Source organism: Hyphopichia burtonii (assembly GCF_001661395.1).
Source record: "Hyphopichia burtonii NRRL Y-1933 unplaced genomic scaffold HYPBUscaffold_7, whole genome shotgun sequence".
NCBI lineage: Eukaryota > Fungi > Ascomycota > Pichiomycetes > Serinales > Debaryomycetaceae > Hyphopichia > Hyphopichia burtonii.
The window spans coordinates 305,756-327,370 of NW_017963734.1; the positions used below are offsets into that span (position 1 = coordinate 305,756).

Here is a 21,615-nt window from a genome sequence, read left to right on the forward strand (position 1 = left end):
GAGATGCGGTAATGCTATGTGATTGAAATTGGCTTTTCATACTTCTCGAGTTCAAGCCTGATGAATCACTACTTTCAGGGTGTTTCTGTGTGAAAGGAGTCAATGTGCAAACTTATTTGCAGCCTTTTATACAGCCGAATATCAAGGTCAAGTCAAGGCGAAATCAAAAGGAAACGAAGCAACAGGTTTCTTCTAACCTTTAGGTTTGGATTTACAAAAATCTGAGAGTTGATGGAGGTAGCGTAGTCTTGAAGTGTAATTTCACAACTTTTTTACATTTTTTACAAATAGTGTCAAATATACCCCAATTTAACAATCAACGAAACAGTTGCTAAATTTATTTTTACATGTATACAGCGGATCATATTATGAGGAAGTTTTCATAGTTATTCGTTAAAATATACTCATTAGTCATCATCAGAGGCATAGAAAACAAGCAAATATGCAAAAAAAGATAAACTATTGCAATGTTCATCATTTCTATTTAAGAGTTTTGATAAAATTATCAAGGTTATATTCATCTTCGTATTGAGACTCATCCCACAAGACTGCCAATTCACCGACTGCATCGGCAGCTTTACCAGTAAGGCCACCAGCTACATCTTCAGGGAAGTTATTGTTGCTTTCCTTAGATTCTTCATTTTCACCACCGTTAGCCTTAGCAGCATTTTCATCAACTTCGAATAAATCTAGTAATTGGTTAGTGTCCATAGATGCTAATCCAGCATTCTGTTGATTAACAATGGTAGAGGCAATATTCATTTTGAACTTTTGCAAACCCATAATCTTATCTTCTAAAGTGTCCTTAGTAATTAATCTGTAGACATTAACAACTTTCTTTTGACCTAATCTATGTGCTCTATCCATTGCTTGCAAATCATTCATAGGATTCCAGTCATGTTCGACGAAAATGACAGTATCTGCCCCGGTCAAATTAAGACCCAAACCACCAACTTTTGTGGTCAATAATAATACATCAATAGAAGGATCTTCATTGAACTTACGAACAATTGATTGTCTGTCTCTAGGATCTGTACTACCATCCAATCTCATATAAGTTACGGAGGGTAAATTTTTCTTCAACAACTCATTTTCAACAATATCCAACATATCTTTCAATTGACAGAAAATTAAAGCTCTATGTTCTGAAATAACACCTTCTGATGTTACCAATTGCTGTTGTTGTTGTTGCTGTTTTTGTTTTTGAGAAAGCTTCAGTTTAGATCCAGAATAATCACTGTCTTGGGTACCAATTCCACATTCCAATAACAAGTTTTTCAATGATTTCAATTTAGGGGAGTGCTCGATACTCTTAATATCCGAATTATGAGTCGACAAATATTGACTTACCTCCGCATACTTAGGATGACTTGGAGAAAGAACCAATGCAGGATGATTACACAACTTTCTCATGTACTGTAAAGCCTGGAAAACATGAGTCTTGCTTTCTTTTGGTTCGTCTTCACCGGACTTAGATACTTCTTCTTGAACAGTTGACTTTTGTTTCTTGACAAAATCTTTATATAATGTTTTTTGTAAATCTGATAATTCACAATGATAATCTTGTATAATTTTTGGTGGTAAATCAGATAACACGTCTTCCTTAAGACGACGTAACATAAACGGTAAAACTTGTTTATGTAATGATTCTAAGGCCAATGCACCAGCTTCCTGCTCCTTAGAAGAAGTTTTACTATTTCTACTAGCTGCAATTGGCTTGGCGAATTTTTCATGGAAGACTTTTTCAGTACCCAAGAACCCGGGCATCAAGAAATCAAAAAGAGACCACAATTCTAATACGTTATTCTGAATAGGAGTACCCGATAAGATCAATCTATGTTCTGAACGATATCTTTTGACGGATTTAGTGAGCTTGGAAGCGGCATTTTTGATGATATGACCCTCGTCCAAAACACAGTAATTATATTCATTAACTGAAATATATTCAACATCGTTACGGGCAACATCATACGAAGTGACAACAACATCTGCACCAGGAATTTCCGATCTAATGTTAGCTCTGACAGATGGACCACCAGCGTAAACCACAACCTTCATAAATGGAGCATACTGATTAATTTCTTGTTCCCAATGCCCAGTTAAAGATGGAGGACATATAATCAAAGAAGGTAATCTTCTGAATTCCACAGAATTAGTTTTAGCGAAATTTTCAGCTCTTATATGATGATCAGAGGAGACGATACAAATTGTTTGTAAAGTTTTTCCTAATCCCATGTCATCGCATAGAATACCGTGCAAATGGTACTTGTTCAAGAACGCTAACCAGTTAACACCCTCTTGTTGATATTTACGCAATGTTGCTTTGATAGTAACAGGTAAATCAAAAGGCTTGATCTTAGTAGGGTCCATCATTTGTTGAATAAAATCTCTTTCACGATCTCTGCCTTCTAACAAATCCTTTGGCATATCTTCAGGATCTGGTATACCTGCTTCTAATGGAACCAATTTAATAATAGAAGCAAATGTAGTAGTTGCCAATATACGTACATCGGGATCGGAATCACTCATACGACCTAAAACAGGAACGATTAAAAATACAACGTAGGGTAATATATCTGACCCCATAGCTGCAGATATATGATAAATAGTTTCAATTGCACCTTGTCTTTCCTTTATATCACCAGCATTATTTAACATAGGTAAAATTGATTTCACCAAAAATGTGAAAGCTTTTGTCGGTAATATTGAACAGATGGTAGCAAAGTATTTAGCAGTAGAATAGCGGAAAACTGAAAATTCAGATCTCAAGCCAGGCAATAACAATGGGAAACTTTCAATGATTTCAGGGTAGAGAGATTCGTCCAAATTGGGTAACAATGCCCTAGACACACCCAATGCATCGATAATGCTTTGACCCTTCAAGTCATCCTTCAAAACTTCATCAGTTGATGAGATTTCTAACAATTTCAATGGTTCCAACATAATACCTTTCAACTTTGGTACACTAGCGAATAAATTTTCTTTATATATTTCTAAAACAGCCTCGAGACCGAGTAATGCACCATTACGCTTAATTCTTGCTTCATGAACAGCACGTTCATGGGCTGCAATATCCGCAGGATTTGTTTTAGCTTCTTCCTTTCTCAAAGAAAGAATATTATCTTTGAATTTGATATTATGATGGAATTCAGGAACTTCCGAGGTGTCAACACATAAAAATGCACATAAATTTTTCACAATCTTGTCAGAAGCGTTATTTTTTCCAATTTCATTTAGTTCCTTGATCAAAAATGCAATTGAATTGGCGGATCTTCTTTGTAATAATTCAGTATTTTCGAGTTTTATACTATCCATCAAGGTTCTAATAATTGGATTCAACTTCTTCGGTACTCCAGATAAAGCCAACACAGCTGCTGCATGAACAGCTAAAATACTTGTAGTTCTATTTGACCTTGCGTTCTTAGCTTCCTCAATGGCTAAAGTTATACGATGTTTTGCATCTTCTAATGCTGAATTTGCAGACATTCTGTAAGTGGCTGATAAGCTTTTCATCAATTTAGGATAAGTTTCATTAATAATTTTTTCAGCATTTTCTAAACCAAAAGCACCTGGTCCTGCTTCTGCCTCCCCCTGCACTACAACAGGTAATTGAGGAATTTTGGTGGGTGGAACTTTTGCAGTTGTGATGAAAACGTCAAATAACTGCAAACATGAGGTTCTAACTGTTTTCAAAGTTGAAACTAGTTCTCTATAATAAGGCAAAGAATTAGAATCAGTGTTGGATAAAACAGTCATCAAAGGATCACTGAACATATCCAAAGCTTTTTGGGGAATTGATAATGATCTTGATTTCAAAGCATTGGCATATTCTTCAATGATCATTGATGCAAATAAACGGGGAGTTGCATGAGGAACATTTAAATAATAAATTAACATTTCATAAATTTTAGTCAAAATGGTTTCATCAGTTATGTAAGACAAAGCTGCACCGTAAGTGCTAGCGGCTGAAGTTCTGGTACGGATAAACACATCATATCCTAATAAAGTGATATCACCTTTAAACATTGGAGAATCAATATTAATTCTCATTTCATCGAGCATTGGAATTGCTGATGAAGCTTGAGATGAAGTTGCTTCACTTGGAGATTTTCTTTTACGACCTCTTTTTTCCGATCCGTTACCATTTGTAGACGTATTTGGTTCTTCAGGTTCAAGACTATAATCATCCACAGGACTTGCATCCTTTCTAAAAGATTTACTTTGGTTATCCAAAGCACCGATGACATGACCAGAGGGCCTCATAATCAAATTGGTATTCATGTGATAGTTATGTCTTGCAATACCTATAGGGGTCATCAATAATGTTAATAAAGGTTGAAAATGTTGACCGAAGTAATGTTCCATTGATAATAAGTTATCGTTTTCGTTAATTTGGGATAATAATTGGTTGAAAACTTGTTTTGATAAATTCAAAACTTCAATATTTTGTTCTAATAATAAGTTTTGAAATAATAATCTCAAAGCTTTTTCATTAATCCAATTTTTAGTAGATTTATCAGTAATAGATAAAAATTCAAAAATTGTTCTTAAAACGGCCTTTCTAACATTTGTTATTGAATGTCTTAAGAAAGGGAACAATCTAGGAACTAAACTTTCAAAAGATTGAGAAGTATTCTCAGATGCCTCTAATTGCATAATTTCTATTACTTCTTTATGAGTGCATAATTTTGATAATAAATCCATAACTGAACCAATTGATGCGGATAAGTCATCTCTTAAATTTGTTAAACAATCCCAGATAACATTTAATAAAGAATGAATCACGTCCTTTTTTGCCTTAACGAATTCATGCGCAATTGGAGTTAAAGTTAGAGCAGCAACTGATTGAACATCATCATCACTTTCTTTCAAACCATGTAACACCATATTTACCACCACATCTAATAATTCCAGGTTTGATAGTAATACATCAGTGCGAACACTAACAAAATATCTTAAACCCAACATACCACCGTGTTTTGCTTCCCAGCATTTATTCATGTCAAACTTATCAGTATGTTCTTGTAAAACTAAATTATTCAAACAATAGAAAGTTTTCAAAACCACATTATCATCAAGATGAATTAAGAGAGCCGCTAGGGTTTGAGCAGCCAGTTCTCTTACTGGGGCAACAACAGTATCGGAAACGTAATCACCAAACCGATCTAATGCAAAAAGGGTACAAATTCTAACAGCCAAATCTTCTAAAGTAGAAGCATTATTGATATCATTTTCAAGTTTTGATTTATTCATTACTCTTCCTGCACCTTTACCATGTTTTTTAATTAATTCACGTAAACCCAAAGCAGAACCATGTCTGATTTCCCATTTTGAATCGAATAAATCAGCAAGTAATAATTCATAAACACCTTGAAACTGCCAAATTAAACCGGCAACTTTATTATGCTGGGATAATAAAGGTGATAATTCTGGAGCTTTATTTTCTAGAACCAATTTTTCACCACCTTGTTGAGAAGTTATATCGAATTGAGGAGTATTATTATTATTATGACCATTATTATTATTACTAGTTTGATCGTGAATATTTTCATTATTGGATATTGGAGTTTCACCATTTTCAACCATTTTTCTGGAAATTGAACTTTGAGATAAATCAACTGGTTTTATTTTATTAGCGTTTGATTTGGCATTAACTTTAGCTTTACGTTTTTGCATTGCTTTTAAACGAGCGCTCAGAGCGTTTGTTTTAGTATCAGGTTGAGGGCTTGACGAAGGAGGAGGAGAAGACTCGTTAAAGGTGGAATCAGGTTCTTGTTTTATTGAAGGATTTTCTAAATTTTCTTCAGTTTTTATTATGGCTGAACCTCCAGTAGGTTTTGAATTTTGTAGTAAAATTTGGTTTGCTTCTTCTTGTTTGATTAAAAGGTTTTTCTTGTGGCGTTTTAATTTATTCATTAATGAATTATTATCTATATCAGTTATTTCATCATCTTTATTTGAAGTTTTTGGTTCATATTCATCACCACCAGTTGCCAATAGTTTATTATTTGATTTTAAAATTTCGTATAAGTTCCAAGAATTAAAATCTACTAAGTTTGATAAATTATCGTGAATTTTTTTCAATTCCTCATCCTGTTCTTTCTTTATTTGTATATTGAAATCATCAATTTCTTCCCTTTTAATATTAACTGATTGTTCGATATCTTTCATTTCGATATCTTCCAAATCGTGTTCTTTTTTAATTGCCTCGTTAGAATTGGGATCCCAGATATCACTATGATTAACAATCCCACCGAATGCTCTGGCGGCGGCAATTCTAGTTTCCCATTTGGGGGATTTCAAGTACGGATAAACTCTTCCTAGCAAGTTTATGGTTTCTTCAGGATGTCCTTTGGCCAAATCTGATAATTGATCCGCAGCAGTACTTCTTATAAAGGGTGTCGACCCAGTTTCCAAAAGTACAACCAATCTATCTAATCTAGACATTATATGACATGCAATAGTACAACTTTAATAATACAGCTTCTTGAAAGATACTAAGAAATATAAATAACAACTCGATTCTTTATAATGATTGGATAAAACATAGACAAACGTCAATTAAGGTAAAAAGTCTTTGGCGGCTATAGCTGTGAATTCTCTTTGATAATGTGCTTTCTCACTTGCGAACTAACAAAAAGTACTTCAATCTAGCAATTCCTATTCAATCAAGCACAATCCCACTCGCCCAGTCAATGTATTTGGATCGCCTGGGTTGTTTGTATGGCTAAAATTCTTTCTAAAACTTGATATAACCGCCGAAATTTTTTGAGGGCATTCAGATGTATTTATATTTTTTGATTGCAACTGTTTTTTTTCGCTCTCTTTTTTTTTTTCCTATTGTTCCTTTCCAAATTTTTTTTTTTTGTCTTTTTTTTTTTTGTTTTGTTAGTCAATTTTGAGATGTGATTTTTTTTTCTCTCTTTTTTTTTTAGAAATCTTGAAATTCTATCGGTTTTCATTGGCTTTTCCATTGACTTGCTCCTCTGGGACTCGAGTTGATGTCTGTTGAAGACCGTGGATACACAGGCAAACGCATCCACAAATAAAGCCGGGATGTGCTCAACCAGGGCCCCCATTCACAATTGATACCGGAGGCTCTTACGCTGATTGCAAAATGGGCTGGAAAAAAAATACTGCCAAACAAAAGACCCGTGCACACACATACACACACATATATATATATAAGTTCAATAGCGTGCACTTACCAGCTTCCCCCAAAAGGGAAAGCAAGAATGTCGTGCACGCGCACAAGTCGTGCCCAAAAGGATAAACACCCGTGCCTCTACAAGATGGAATTACTATTAGATCGTTATAATTCATTATAGAATTTTAATACGTACGAGTATCAATTGGTTAGGCGAATTTTTTCTCTCTTTGGGCTCTGACGTCCTTCTTTTTAGCATCGATTTCATCTTTGGAGGCGTTATAATCGATGTTGGTATCTTGGTTCATTGGATTTTCAGGAGATTTTTGGAATTCTTTGAAGAGGATATTTTTAACTTGTTGTAATCTTAAACCAGGGTTTTCTTTTCTTAATTCTGGTAATCTTTTTTCTTCGTAAGCTGCAAATGCTGCTTTGACTCTTCTTTCTGGGTGTCTATCGATATCCTTTGATTGAACACCTCCATCTCTACCGGTTAAGGCCAATGCTTCCAATGCGGAATCTAACCCACTGGCACTTAATTCCGGAGTGTCTTTATTCCAATCCAAAAAGGAATCAATTTTATTGGTTTTTTTATTAGCTTGTTTTGCAGCACCTCTACTTTTAGAGGGATTGGCAATCTCTTCAGCCTTTAATAATGCATCACGTTCTGCCTTCTTACGAGCAGCTTCCTCCTTTTTGAATTGAGCGTCTTCCTTCTTCTTGTTACCCTTTTTGGATCCGTCTTCCCAAGTAGCTGCTTCTGCAGCCTCTGCTGCTGCTGCTTGGTCTTGTTTCTTTTTATTGGCATTGTCGGCTTTTCTAGCTTGGCCGGCTGCTTTCTTGGAATTCTCTCCTCCCTTTTTAGCCATAGTGGTTGTTTTATATTACAAGTAGTTACTAGTTCGAAAACTTTTTTGTCGATATGTCTATACAATTTTTTTTTTTTTTTCAATCCGATTAACGGCAATAAGGTAGTGCACTACCCCCAGGTCCGTTTAATTGCAAAAAAAAAAAAAAAAATCTACCGTATACCTATACATTATAACTTTGGTTTAAAAACCATCCGTCCGCTAACTTGTCCTTTGCCCAACTTGTCCAAGTACTCGGGTAACTTCGACATATCTGCAAGAGTGGCAATTGGTTTGATTTTGCCCAAGGAGATCCACTGGAAAACCTCACTCAATTCTTGAGAATAACCTCCAAAAGAATAAATTAAATCAATTTCACGTCTTGCTAAATGGTAATGTTGGACCTTGACTCTGGCTTTACCTAAGCCAACCATCATAATCTTACCACCTTTAGCGGTAAAGTCGGAGCAAACTTTGTGAGAAGCATCATATCCACAAAAATCAAAACTAACATCAAAAGAGCTTTCCTCAATATTTGATTTATGTAAATCGGTATGGAATTCGTTAGCTCCAGACTCAATAGCAACTTTCGCAACCTCTTGTTTGATGTCGGTACCAACAACGTAACAACCAAATGATTTTAAGATTTGCACAGCATTCAATCCCAAACCACCCAAGCCAACAACCAACACTTTTGAGGTTGGTCCCAATAAATGTCTAACTTTGGAAATTGCGTGGAATGGAGTCAATACTGAATCGGTAGCCACTGCTGCAATCTCATAACTTACATTATCAGGAATTGGAACCAAACATCTCAAATTATCCACCAATAAATATTCCTGATACCCCCCATCAGTTGTAATCCCAAACCCCTGGGAACTCCCCGGTCCAACACATTGATTATCTTTCCCCTTACGACAATTCTTACAAATTCCGCATGCTCTGCTAATGAAAATTGCAAATCTGCCTCCAATTGGATACGTTTTAGTATCGATTTTAGATCCAACATTAACTAATTGTCCAGCAATTTCATGTCCCATGATGAATTCATCAGCAGTTCCTTGTTCTTGAGCGATCAATATATGATTATCACTTGAACACATTCCAGCAGCTTCAACTTTTAATAAAACCTGGTTATCTCCGGGCTGTTTCACTGGAATTGATTCATACTTAACAAGCTTTCTGTTACCACGTTGGAAACCATATCCGGTTTGAGTAGATGGGAGAGTCATAATCGATATATAAGAACGATGTCGAGGTTGTTTTCCATGAAAAAAACGTTTTTCTTTAATAACGGAAATATCTGGTTTAAATACATTTTTTTTCTTCAAGGTGGAGAGAGTTTCAACCGGAGTTTTCTTAGCAGATCGCATTTCAACTAAGCACCATCTACAAATTGAATTAAAACAAAAGACAAGTATATAACAATATATATACGGAAACGAACTAAAGAGAATATTCAAAGACGTAGAAACTTTTAAATAATAATAATAATTTTTTTTTTTTGATCTTTTAAGTAAATTTTGATGTCATGACCCCATTAAAGTTAATGTCAAATCTATCCATGATATTTGATAATCAGATAGAATTAAGATTGATAAATTATGCAATAATATATAGAAATAAATATAAGATGAGTTTTTTCGATCAACTAAGAAAACAAAAAAATCATGAATAAAGACTTAATTAATGAGGAATTTATTCAGATTTTTGCTTCTTAGTAGCTGGTTCTTCATCAATACCATCACCAACAACAGCAGGAACATCTGAATCATTAGTGAGTTGAGCTTTCAAAGCTGGAGTGGTTAAATCTTGATGGAAATCTCTAATTATGGAATCGACATCATCGATACTTAATTGTCTAACGTCACCAAGAACTTTAATTTTGGTAGTAACTTCTTTACATTGATCATCAGTTAAATTTAATTTCAATTGATCAACTCTTGATTTAATAGCATTCCAACCAGTTAATCTATTAGCAAAATGAATATATCTTGATAAACCGAAATCGTTTGGATTTAAAATTTCATAAGTCGAAGGATTGGCCAAGATAGCTTTAGCATGAATACCCGCTTTGTGAGTGAAAGCACAGAACCCAGTAATTGGATTATTGAAAGGAATGTTAACTTGAACGGCATCAGCAACTAAATTTTCTAAATCTCTTAATTTATGTAATTTATATTTAGATAAAACATAATCACGATCAGCAGTAATCATTCTTGCCATTAAGGCACCCAAAGGAGTAATACCATTTCTTTCACCAATCCCCAAAACTGAAACGTCAATTAATTTGGCACCGGCTTCTAAAGCAGTATAAGCATTGGCAATGGCACATCCAGTATCGTTATGGAAATGACATTCAATATCACAACTAACAACTGATCTCAAAGTTTTAACTAATTCATAAACTTGTCTTGGATTAGCACAACCAACAGTATCAGCAATACCAACACGATTAACCCCGATTTTACTAACGGTTTTATAAATGTTTAATAAATCGACAATATCTGATCTAAAAGAATCTTCACTACTAAATCTAATTTCAATACCTTTAGATTTAACAAATTCAATAACTTCAATGGCCGATTGAGCAATATAATTCATATCTTTACCATGACTGTATTGTCTCAAGAATTGAGAGGTTCCAATAACAACATCAACCCCGTCAACCCCGGTTTCAACTGCAACTCTAGCATCATCCATATGACATCTAATATGAGTTAAAATTTTGGATTTTAATCCTAATTTACAGATTGCTTCACAATCTTTTCTACTTTGTTCACTAGCAACTGGTGAAGTTAATTCAATATAGTCAACCCCAAATTCATCTAAGGCTTTAGCAATTTCAATTTTTTTTTCAGTAGTGAAAAATGCATTAGCAAATTGTTCCCCTTCTCTTAAAGTCGATTCGATGACTTCGAATTTAGTAACGTTAGATAAGAAATCTGATGGATTTGGTCCGTATGGATTTTGTTGTGCCATTTTGTCTGTTATTTCGTTATTGCAAAAGGAAAGAAAGTTTCCAACTCAATGGTATTTTCGTCTTCTTATATATTCGTGACAAACGTGAAAAATTTTTCAGAAATTTCGTTACTCTGAGTAATCTGTTATCTGACCTTTGTATGGGCCGGAGCAATCTATGCAGGAGTCCCTACTTTCTTTTCGAAAAGCCGATTATCAATGACTCACTGCTCACTGCCTAAGACCCTACCCTTCTGTCCTTAGGTTACTGCTGTGCTGCTGGTGTCAGCTTGTACTGCCAACTGCGCTGCCAACTGTGCTGCCAACTGTGCTGCCATCTCCTACTCCCACTGCCTGGCCCACTGGGTGCTGGACTGCTGAGTATGGGGTAAGATTAGTCATAGGCCAATAGCCACATGAGATGTACGGATGCATGGCCCTGCTTGACAGACCGGCGCACCGTGACTCATTGGTGCACGGGTGTAAGCCTGACTGTCCGGGCGTGCGCTTACCGTAGCTGCTCATATTATATGTACGGAGGTTTTTTTTTTGAGTTGCAGCTTATTAGTCATTTAAGGTATATACTAGTGTATTGGCTAGCGTACCAGTCACAAATCACAAACATTTATTAGAACATATAGAAGTAAAGAAAATATATTACACAAATTAAATCCTATTGGTAACCATTTTGACAAATCTGAAAATTTCCAGCTTCAATTTAACCAATTCGATATCTTTAATCAATAATTTACCATTTAATCTACCAACAATGGTTTTAACAACCCGATTAATTTCATTATTAGATAAGCCAGTCACTTGATTCCAGTTTTTGGAAACACGTTCTCTGATAAGAGTAAGCTTGAAACAACCAACAATTAATTTTTTCAATTCAAAATCCATTTCATTATAATTAGCAAAATTATTAGATTGATTTAAATACCTCAATAAATAAATTATATCCATATAACGAAAGAGGTAAATGACTCCCTTCATGAAATTACTTATTGATAATTGTAAACGACTCACCAATATTAATAAAAATTTATCAAGAGGTAATTCGTCCGATTTAATATTTCTAGGATTTTCAGGTGGGAATGAATTAACAATCTTTGTTGAAATGTATTTAACAACAATGGTCATTAATTGTTTCTTTTCAAATTGGAATTGTGCCTTGGTTAATGATTCAATTTTTTTACTCGTTTTCACCAGTTTTTTCATCTTAGGCTTACTAATCGGCTCAGAAAAACTATTGGCTGGAGTAGTGGCTGCAGTTAACACCGGTGAACATTCATTATTCATCATTGGACTGCCAACAGCAGATTCTTCTCCATTCGCATTGGCTTGGGCCTCGACTTCATACTTCATGGATCTTTTAACTTCTTCAGCCGTATCTGATGGCTTGACACTAACCGACTTATCTTTGACTGAATCGGTTTTGGCCTTCAGTTTGGCCTCATCTTCGCTTAGATCATCATCGTCAGACATAAGTAACGGTACATCTTCGATTATGTAATCGCTCAACTTGATTTCTTCTTCAGTAGATTGGGTATTGACCATGGCTGGCTTTAAATTAAAGTGCATAAACGTATTGGGATTGAAAGCTGATCTCGACGAGTCGGATGATGGAGCCAATCCATGGGTGCTTCCTTCAGAAGCCCCATAGAAATATTCATCATTAGACATCTTATTGGTATATTCAGGATTGGAATTAGGAAATGGTTCGTCGTAAGTTACCATTGCACTCAATAAAACAAAAACAAAACAAAATAAAATAAAAAAAAGTATCCAGGTATTGGACTATTCTATTAGTCGGGGACCTGGCAAAGGGGAATTGAAAATAAAAGCAAAATGGGAAAGTTTAAGGAGGATCTGTTAACCAATGAATTTCAGATTTCAAATAGATTAATCAGATAGTAGTTAAATTTAAAATAATATTTAATAAACGATAATAAACAACACAAGCCGACACTGGACAACAGTAACACGATATAGAGTCCCGTGGAATCTTAATAATACATTTTTGTTATTAATAACTTATATAAAAAAAAAAAAAAAACTTGGAAAATTAAAAAATTATGATCTTGTCAGTGTTTATAAATGAATTTCATGAGTTATTGGACAAATATATGGTGCGTTATTCGATCAGTTGATGACGTTGAATAACTCTAAGGTCTTGGATGCTGTTCTGTGTTGAATATCTATGTTGAAGAACAACTGTTGTTTCCAAAATGTGTTTTTGATATCAATTTAATCCGCTTTTTTCCTATTAAAATTTTTTTATGACTCAATCATCTCCCGTTCCTGAGTGGATATGTGCTTCGGCACCCGTACACCGGGGATTGTCTTCGGAGAACAAAAGAAAAATGCCATTATGGAGCGAAAAATTTAGGGTATTCTAATTCAATTTCAAGACAAAGATTGATAATTCATAGCAAATTACTTGATTTTTCTTCTCAAGTTGCATCCTAGGCAGTGTCCTTTTGTTTTTGAATAACGTCTGCGTGGAAAAACTGCAGCATTTAGGTGGTTGTTGGTGTATTATTGAAGTTTCAATTATTTAATATTTGAAATTGATCTAAAGATTACTTTATTGATCCATGACTGAACCTACCGAAGGAAACCCTGAATTACCCATGCGCATCTTGAAACCGGCTGCTAGAAGCTATAAAGATGCAATCAATGCATTGAATTCTTTGCAATCAAACTTTGCTTCAATTGAAGCGATGAAAAAATTGGGCCCCAATGTTAATAGAAATGAATTATCTATAAATGAAGTGCATGAATATATTAGAAGATTAGGGTACAAGACAAGAGACTTTGACAAATTGAACATAATCCACGTAACCGGTACTAAAGGTAAAGGATCAACTTGTGCATTTACCGAATCGATATTAAAACAGTATAAGTTTAATGCAAACGATCAAAACTCTAATATCAAGACAAACCCAATTAACAAATTGGGGTTATTTACATCTCCTCATTTGAAAACTGTAAGAGAAAGAATTAGAATTAATGGTAATCCAATTAATGAATCCAAATTTACTAAATATTTCTTTGAAGTTTGGGATAAATTATCCTCGACTTCTTCTTCTCCTGATGAGTTTCCTAGTTTGCAACCTTGCGAGACAGTGAAGCCCATGTACTTTAAGTATTTGACTATTTTGTCCTTCCATGTTTTCTTATCAGAAGGGGTCGATACCGCCATTTATGAAGTAGGGGTTGGGGGAACTTACGATTCCACTAATATTGTACAAAATCCAACCGTCACTGGTATTTCCTCTTTAGGCATTGATCATACTTTCATGTTAGGTAATACCATCGATTCGATCACTTGGAATAAAACCGGGATTTTTAAGAAGAATTGTCCTGCAGTTGTAAGTAACCAGTTAGAATACCCTGAATCTTTAAAAATCATTGAACAAAGAGCTAAAGAAATTGGAGTTAGCTCTTTAGATATTGTTGACGAAGATTTATTACCTTCCAGTATTAAGTTAGGTTTAGCTGGGAAATTTCAACGTCAAAATGCAAGCTTGGCTGCTAAATTGGCTTCAATTCATTTATCAAAGTTAGGTGTTCCTCAAAATGAATTACCTGATTTAGAAAGCACTGACGTTGATGTTTTACCGGATCGTTTTATTGAAGGTTTACAAAATGCTAATTGGGATGGTAGATGTCAAATAATTTCAAATAAACCTAATTTTGAAAATATCGATTGGTATATCGATGGTGCTCACACTTTAGAGTCAATTCAAGTTTCATCATCCTGGTTTAAAGAATGCATGGATGATAAATTACAAAGTAAATTGAAAAAATCAGGTTCATCCAAAATAATTCCAGGCAGAAATGATTTGAAAATTTTATTGTTTAACCAACAAAGTAGAGAAAACACTAAAGAATTATTACTGAAATTATATGAAAATATTATCTTGAAAGGGGTTAAATTTGATCATGTCATCTTTACCACTAATGTTACTTGGTCTGATGGTAATTATAATAGTGATTTGGTCTCTTTGAATAATTCAAAAGAATTGGTTGATAAACTAACCGTTCAAAAAGATTTGGCCCAATCTTGGAGCGAATTAGATCAAGCAAATAATAGTGATTCAAGAAAACATATTTTCCCAAATATTGAAACCAGTGTTAATTTCATCAAAAGTTTAACCAATGATGTTTCTGATGTTAATGTATTTGTATGTGGATCATTACATTTGGTAGGTGGATTTCTTGTTGTGTTAGATAATGAAAGAGATTAACTTTCTATATTGCATAGCCCTTTTACCCTTTATTTATTAATTACTACGTGTTTAACTAATGTCTTTATTTCCTTATAATATGATTTATTAAATTAAAACTAAGCGTAAGAGATCAAGTGTAGAGAATATCTAATTACTATTGTTAGAAACAATTTCTTCTCTTGAAGTATTAACAATTTCATCAAGATTGTCTAAGGCAATTCTCCAATCAACTAAAGCTTGTCTAACGTATTCCCAATTTTTAACCAAATTTTCTTCATCACCGGCAATAATAAATCTTTTAACCTTAGTTAAATGGAAAGATTCATCCAATTGATTTAATTTACCTTCGATTAAACCTGATTTGATTGAAGTAATCAATAATTCTTCAAAATCTTGATTTGAAGTAACCAAATCACTTGGAATATCAGTATATTTGAAAACGTTTTTATTATTGTTATCATTTTCAATGAAAAATCTTGCTAATGATAAAATTTTTGATTTTATCAAGATATCTTCAGATGATTGATTTAATGCTGAAGGAACAGTTTTAATTATATCACCTTTAACATAGGATTGGAAAAAACTAACCAATTCATCATTTTTATTTGCAGCAATAGCTTTAGAAACATTATTATTAATTAAGAAAGAAACATCAGCAGTCTCAGATTTTAAAGCAAATTGGATCAATTCGTATAATTCATTCAAATCAGGAGCATACTTGGAAGTAAATTCTTTAATTAACTGTAAAGATTTTAATGAGTGTAATTTATCTAAGGTAATAAATTTCCAAAAAATTGATTTGATCTCAGATTCTGAAGCATTAGCATTTTTCAACCAGTTATCCAAATTTTTACCAATTGAATCTTGAATAAAAGTGAATTCAACGTTTGATTTTTCAACAACATTTAAAATACATTCAATTATAAAAATTCTAGTTGATGAAGTTTCCGGTAAAAAATTGAAAATAGTATTGAAAATTGATAATATAGTAGTATATTTAATGGCTTTTCTATCTCTGATTGATGGTTTTTCAGTTGGGGTCGATTCAATCAAGTTTTTAATGATAACACTATCTTTATGGAAAATTTGTTCATAAGAAGTAAATGGTTCTTCAAGTTGTGTTAAAAGATAAATGATTAAATTGTAAGTTGGTTCGAATTCTTTATCACTTAACTTGGTTAAGTTGGATGCAGACGATGACTCGGCAATTTTCTTACTTAATTCCTTCTTATTACTTATATCATCATTATTGAAAAAGGTCTTTAAACTTTCAGAAAAGTCGTAGGACTTATTGATACCATCAATTATTTGTCCATACTCCAAAACTGAGTCCTTAAATTCACTGTCCACTACTATAACTGAAGCCATTTTTGTCTCTAGATATCTCAAACCTATATCCTCTTATTCTTCTATCCTATAATGGGCTTTAATAGTTATTGTTCACTTCGGTAGTGCTTCGAAATCAAAAGATAAAATTTTTCAGGTTGAGTTCATCAAGTTTTTTTTTTCTTTGACAACGTCCTGCACATTATAAAAGATCCGTACACAGTAAGTTGTTTTTTGCAGTATAACTTTTATTAGAATTACAAAATATACAAAATTTAATATACAATCACGAGTCTTCATCTTCCTCTTCTTCGTTGATGTCATTAATGCCGGACTTGAATCTGGCAGGATGGTTAGAATGAGAAGGGTGGCCGAAACCGAAGCTCGTAGCATTAGAATTGAAGTTTCCGTGAGTCCACAAGGGGAATTTTTCATCAGCTTCAGTGTTGGTGGTACCATTGAATTTATCTTGCCAGTCGGAGTTGCTAGACGGCTCGAATGCTGCTGGATTAGACGAGGAGATTTGGTTTTCATCGATTGTAGCACCGATATTCAAATTTTTCATTATATTTCTATTAGTTTTCAATTTATTAAATTTATTAGGTAGTGGTGGAGAATGGGATCTTCTAATTAAGGCACCACCAATAACGTTATTGTTTTTGCCATCACTATTATTGGCATTAATGCTGGAATTACTATTTTTATTACTCTTACCATTAAAGGAGTTAGAGAACGGATAGGGGAAATTTCTAGTAGCGACTTGTTTTGCTAATGAACTTTTTGATTTTGAGGATTTTGGAGATCCACTATTTGAATTATTTGGTGAAATAGATCTATTTATTCTTGATTTTGTTTGAGGAAATGGTGATTGATTAAGGTTTTTACTTCCACCATTAGAAATTCCATTTCTAGTTAATTCTGGAGAGCTTGATCTGGGTAATAAAGTTGAATCCAAATCATTTGAATTTCGAGGTAAGGGGATCATTGGAGTTGAATTTAAGAAAAACCCATTTGGAGCAGAGTTATTATTAGTGATCAGACTCTCTTCAGAAGAATTACTTGATACTTGAGATAAGGAAATTTTTTTACTATGCAGATTTGATTTACCATTTTGTAATTGACCAGTAGCGGTAGTTGAAGTTGAAACGATTGAAATATCAGATGATAATTGTCTATTATAACTTGGTCTTTTTTTAATGTTTGCCTTATTATTATTTGTAATATTCATACTTGAAGTTGGGGTCATGCTCGCCGACAGTTGTCTTTGATGTTGAGCAAAATCATTTTGAGAAATATTAAGAGATGATTCATAGGCAGCTTCATCATCATCAAATTCTTCATCCATAGTATCGGTTTCATCCAAAATATCTAATTCCGATTCAGATAACATGGTTGAAAGCTGACTAAACTGACTTATTTGACTTGCTTGAGAAACAACTGAAGATGGTCTTGTTCTCATTTGTCTATTACCAGAAGAGATATAATAGCTTTCCAGATTAGGAGGAGATTGAATTTTAGGAGAGTCCGAAGAGTTTGATTGGAATTCCAATGCTGAAGTATTATTTGTATTTGTATTAACCATTAAATCATTATCATTGATTGTATCGTTAAGATCGGGGGTTATATCATCTTTTATATCAATGGTAGTATCATGAGGAGAAGATTCAATAACGGTATTTTGATTCCCATTAACATTAGTTTCAATTATTGGGATCGGAGAACTAGGAGAGTCATGCCCATTTTGTAATGAAGAGGATGAATCTTTATTTGGTTTTGTAAAAGTATCATCATCAAATAAATCATTTGAAGAAGAATTTTTATTTTCCGGTTTAATAATGCTTGGAGAAGAAAGTTTTTTTCTATTTTCTGAGCTATTGGGAGGAGAGTTTTTAGGTTTAATATTAATTTCTAAAGGTTCTTCATTATCATCAAAGCTTTCCATTGATTTTTTATTTTGAATTAAAGAATTTTTAGAATTATTTGAAGATTTTTCATTTAACGAAGGATTTAAGCTATAACTTGTAATTGGTAAATGATTTTGATCAATTGGTGAATTATTTTCACCATCGAAGTTATGAATAGTATTTCTTCTATTACGTTTCCAAAATTGAAGTTTATTTAGAATATTATTATTTTTAGTTCTTTTTTTCTTATTTTCACTAACTATTGAACTAAGAGCCGTTACATTTGACGGTCTTCTTTTTTCGTCATCATCTTGGTGGAAAGAAATGACTCTTTCATTGGAAGGTTCGATATTAATTTGAGGAGGATTATTTTCTGATTTCAAATCTTTATTTTGATAATTTGCAAAAGAGTTGGAGTTGATGATTGAAGCGGAAGCCGATCTTCTTCTTTTCTCTTTCAATTTCATTTGATCGTCGATTGACTGAGGAGAAGAAATCATATTTGAAGAAGGAGTATTTTGGTCATGATTTTTAGTTGAAGTTAAGCTCAAGGATGAAATGATTCTTTCCAACGGTTGATTATTATTTTGATCATTTAAGGATAAAGCACTTTTAACTTTTTTCCTTGATTTTTTCAATGATTTTTTAGCTTCATAATAACGTAATTTTTTCTCTTTTAAATAACGTTTTTTCTTTTTATTGAATTCTTGAGTTAAACATAAGTCATAAAAAGCGGTGATTGAATTAGTTTCATCGTTTAAAACCGATTGTTGTAAGAAGTCAATGTTGATATTTAATTTTTCCAATTTTTTCAATAAATGACGTTCAATTTTGGATTGGAAAGGAATTTTATTAGTATTATAATATTGATTAATTGAAATGATTGATTCGGAATCGTTATAAAGGGAAGACCGTCTTGATTTTTCGATTGGTTGAGTCACTGATAAGAACGGGTGATTAATGATTTCATTCAAGGTTGGTCTTTTATAAGGATCTTTACACAAGATTTTTTTCAATAAATTGATTGCATCGGGAGGGATGATTTCTTTATAGACTGGGTCATCGTGAATGATTTTATATTTTGTTTTCAAATCGTCATCTTCATCAAAGGGCATTTCTCCGTATAACATCGTGAATAAGATTATACCAAGAGACCAGATATCGATTGAAAACCCGGAATACTTTTCATTTTTCAATAACTCTGGAGCCATATAAACGGTGGTACCACAAATGGTTGATAGAAATTGTCTTTTCAAAGGATTAAACTCTCTAACAAACCCAAAATCAGTTAATTTAACAATTGTTTTCTGTTTATCGGCCAATAGTATATTTTCTAATTTCAAATCTCGATGACTTAGGTTAAGCGAATGAACGTATTTAATCCCATTTAAGATTTGGATGAAGAGTTTTTTAACCGTATCGATATTCAAGTGTCTTTGTTCATAAATGTAGTAGAAAAGTTCATTTCCCTGACAATATTCAAGGGCCAACCATAAATGATTTTCCGTTTTGATAATTTCATATAACTTGACGATATTTTTATGTTTTAGTTGACGATGGTAGTATATTTCTCTTACGATATTTGGATCATCGATCAAGCCACACTTTAAAACAACGTTAACGTTAAGAAGGATATGATTTGCTAAGTAGACTTTGCCAAATGCTCCTTCACCAATTTCCTCAATGACTTTATAGTTGCCGATTTGATTGATGGAGGATGATGTTGTTTGGAGATAGAAGTCATTAAACTGGGCTGCCAATTGGGCCTTCAGGTTTTGATCATTTATTCGACTAATCCCGTTCATGCTTGGTCCTTGGAGTCAAGTTGAAGTTATTTCACTTTCGCGATTTTCTTCATCACTACATCACATTCATCACACATTCATCACTACATCACACATTCATCACATAACCTCACACATTCATCTACATAGACCTCTACATAGACCTCTACATAGACCTCTACACATACCTCTACACATACCTACACATACCTACACATACCTACACATACCTACACATACCCACATATGCCATATACATCACTCGATCGTTCTCACTTCACCTCCCATACTTCTACATTCATTTTCTTGAATATCGAACTGTAATATCGAATATCGAACCGTATATATAAACTATTTATATAACTATATATAACTATATATATTTATATATATAACTATATATATAACTATATACAAACTATATATACAAACTATACAATCTACACATCCACCCGAGCCAATTGGCACACCCGTGCACCGCCCAACCCATCCAGAGAAGCGGGTAAGAAGTAGGTAGTTGTTGATGTCTTTCACCACACATTTACACTGTATTCACACGTCTTACCCATTTATTCACATACGTTGTGCCAATATAAAAATATACGGAAAAAATTTATGGAGCAGATACGAAGCACATTTCCGGACGTGCCCCCGTGCACCACCCACTTACACCCATGCACCAGATATCTTTGCTAAGCCACGACCATCGACCGAAAAAGAAAACAAGTCCGGCCAGCCGTGAGTTCCCCATACTGCCAATCTCCAGATCAGATACAACGCATAGCCCTTGATAATAATTAATTAATTAATCAATTAATCAAATCAATTAATCAATTAATCAAATCAATTAATCAATTAATCAAATCAAATCAATTAATCAATCAGTTAATGGATAGAATAATAGCAATGGTGAAGTCAAAAAATGTAACTTATTGCCGTTTTGCCAGTGGTCACACTGGTCACTCACACTACTGTCACTAACCCACCTTCGACCTGGATACCCAGGTATCTACACTAATAGCTGATTAGCTATATCAGTATGTATCCCAATGGGTATCAGGACGTCAGGACTTCAGTGTCAATAGGGAATTCAGTCTTATCAGTGGCTGTTATCAAAGTATTTATTTACCACTTTGGTAGTTTTCTTCCCAAAATTAACGGAGTGGAAAACTGATAACACAAACTTGGGCAAGTGACAAAACTTTCAACTTAAAAAAAGCTTTTTTCTTTTTTGTACCGCCGGTCACGTGAACGTACTTTTTTCTGTATGCGCCGTTTCTTTTTCTGCGTCCTCGCTGGAGAAAGCGCCGCCTCTGTTTAGCAGATACAGCTGGGATAACCCTCGTAGCTGGGCCACTGCAACTGGGATAAGGTTATTCTCGTAGGGAAGTGACAGAATTTCAAGCTGTC

At 33.7% G+C, this 21,615-nt stretch overlaps 9 protein-coding genes across 9 annotated transcripts; 1 reads left to right on the forward strand and 8 right to left on the reverse strand.

The window, feature by feature from the left end:
• Positions 1 to 342: 342 nt before the first annotated feature.
• HYPBUDRAFT_12956 (DNA-binding ATPase) lies at positions 343 to 6,836 on the reverse strand. Its single transcript, XM_020219408.1, has one exon. It carries the CDS (start codon positions 6,445 to 6,447, stop codon positions 481 to 483), a length of 5,967 nt encoding a protein of 1,988 aa, XP_020074583.1. The 5' UTR covers positions 6,448 to 6,836; the 3' UTR covers positions 343 to 480.
• A 461-nt stretch (positions 6,837 to 7,297) lies between these two features.
• HYPBUDRAFT_153791 (uncharacterized protein) lies at positions 7,298 to 8,037 on the reverse strand. Its single transcript, XM_020221731.1, has one exon. It carries the CDS (start codon positions 8,014 to 8,016, stop codon positions 7,357 to 7,359), a length of 660 nt encoding a protein of 219 aa, XP_020074584.1. The 5' UTR covers positions 8,017 to 8,037; the 3' UTR covers positions 7,298 to 7,356.
• A 149-nt stretch (positions 8,038 to 8,186) lies between these two features.
• HYPBUDRAFT_113741 (zinc-binding dehydrogenase) lies at positions 8,187 to 9,227 on the reverse strand (the record flags this gene model as incomplete). The annotated part of the gene is made up of 1 exon (XM_020218993.1): positions 8,187 to 9,227. The coding sequence occupies one exon, from the start codon at positions 9,225 to 9,227 to the stop codon at positions 8,187 to 8,189; it is 1,041 nt and encodes a 346-aa protein (XP_020074585.1).
• Positions 9,228 to 9,464: 237 nt separating this feature from the next.
• Positions 9,465 to 11,039, reverse strand: LYS22 (Lys22p; the record flags this gene model as incomplete). Its single annotated transcript, XM_020221732.1, has 1 exon — positions 9,465 to 11,039. A coding segment is annotated over one exon (1,134 nt), but the record flags the coding sequence as incomplete, so codon positions are not given.
• Positions 11,040 to 11,183: 144 nt separating this feature from the next.
• HYPBUDRAFT_226404 (uncharacterized protein) lies at positions 11,184 to 11,513 on the reverse strand. Its single transcript, XM_020223117.1, has one exon. The coding sequence runs from the start codon at positions 11,479 to 11,481 to the stop codon at positions 11,242 to 11,244; it is 240 nt and encodes a 79-aa protein (XP_020074587.1). The 5' UTR covers positions 11,482 to 11,513; the 3' UTR covers positions 11,184 to 11,241.
• A 109-nt stretch (positions 11,514 to 11,622) lies between these two features.
• HYPBUDRAFT_112961 (uncharacterized protein) lies at positions 11,623 to 12,174 on the reverse strand (the record flags this gene model as incomplete). The annotated part of the gene is made up of 1 exon (XM_020218939.1): positions 11,623 to 12,174. The coding sequence occupies one exon, from the start codon at positions 12,172 to 12,174 to the stop codon at positions 11,623 to 11,625; it is 552 nt and encodes a 183-aa protein (XP_020074588.1).
• Positions 12,175 to 13,589: 1,415 nt separating this feature from the next.
• Positions 13,590 to 15,224, forward strand: HYPBUDRAFT_243390 (tetrahydrofolate synthase; the record flags this gene model as incomplete). The annotated part of the gene is made up of 2 exons (XM_020223312.1): positions 13,590 to 14,754; positions 14,794 to 15,224. The coding sequence occupies 2 exons, from the start codon at positions 13,590 to 13,592 to the stop codon at positions 15,207 to 15,209; spliced, it is 1,581 nt and encodes a 526-aa protein (XP_020074589.1). The 3' UTR covers positions 15,210 to 15,224.
• A 56-nt stretch (positions 15,225 to 15,280) lies between these two features.
• On the reverse strand, positions 15,281 to 16,641 carry HYPBUDRAFT_243394 (uncharacterized protein). Its single transcript, XM_020223313.1, has one exon. The coding sequence runs from the start codon at positions 16,557 to 16,559 to the stop codon at positions 15,339 to 15,341; it is 1,221 nt and encodes a 406-aa protein (XP_020074590.1). The 5' UTR covers positions 16,560 to 16,641; the 3' UTR covers positions 15,281 to 15,338.
• A 907-nt stretch (positions 16,642 to 17,548) lies between these two features.
• HYPBUDRAFT_128293 (non-specific serine/threonine protein kinase) lies at positions 17,549 to 20,239 on the reverse strand (the record flags this gene model as incomplete). Its single annotated transcript, XM_020219391.1, has 2 exons — positions 18,582 to 20,239; positions 17,549 to 18,146 (listed from the first exon to the last, which is right to left on the reverse strand). Coding segments are annotated over exons 1-2 (2,241 nt in total), but the record flags the coding sequence as incomplete, so codon positions are not given.
• Between the last annotated feature and the right edge of the window lie 1,376 nt (positions 20,240 to 21,615).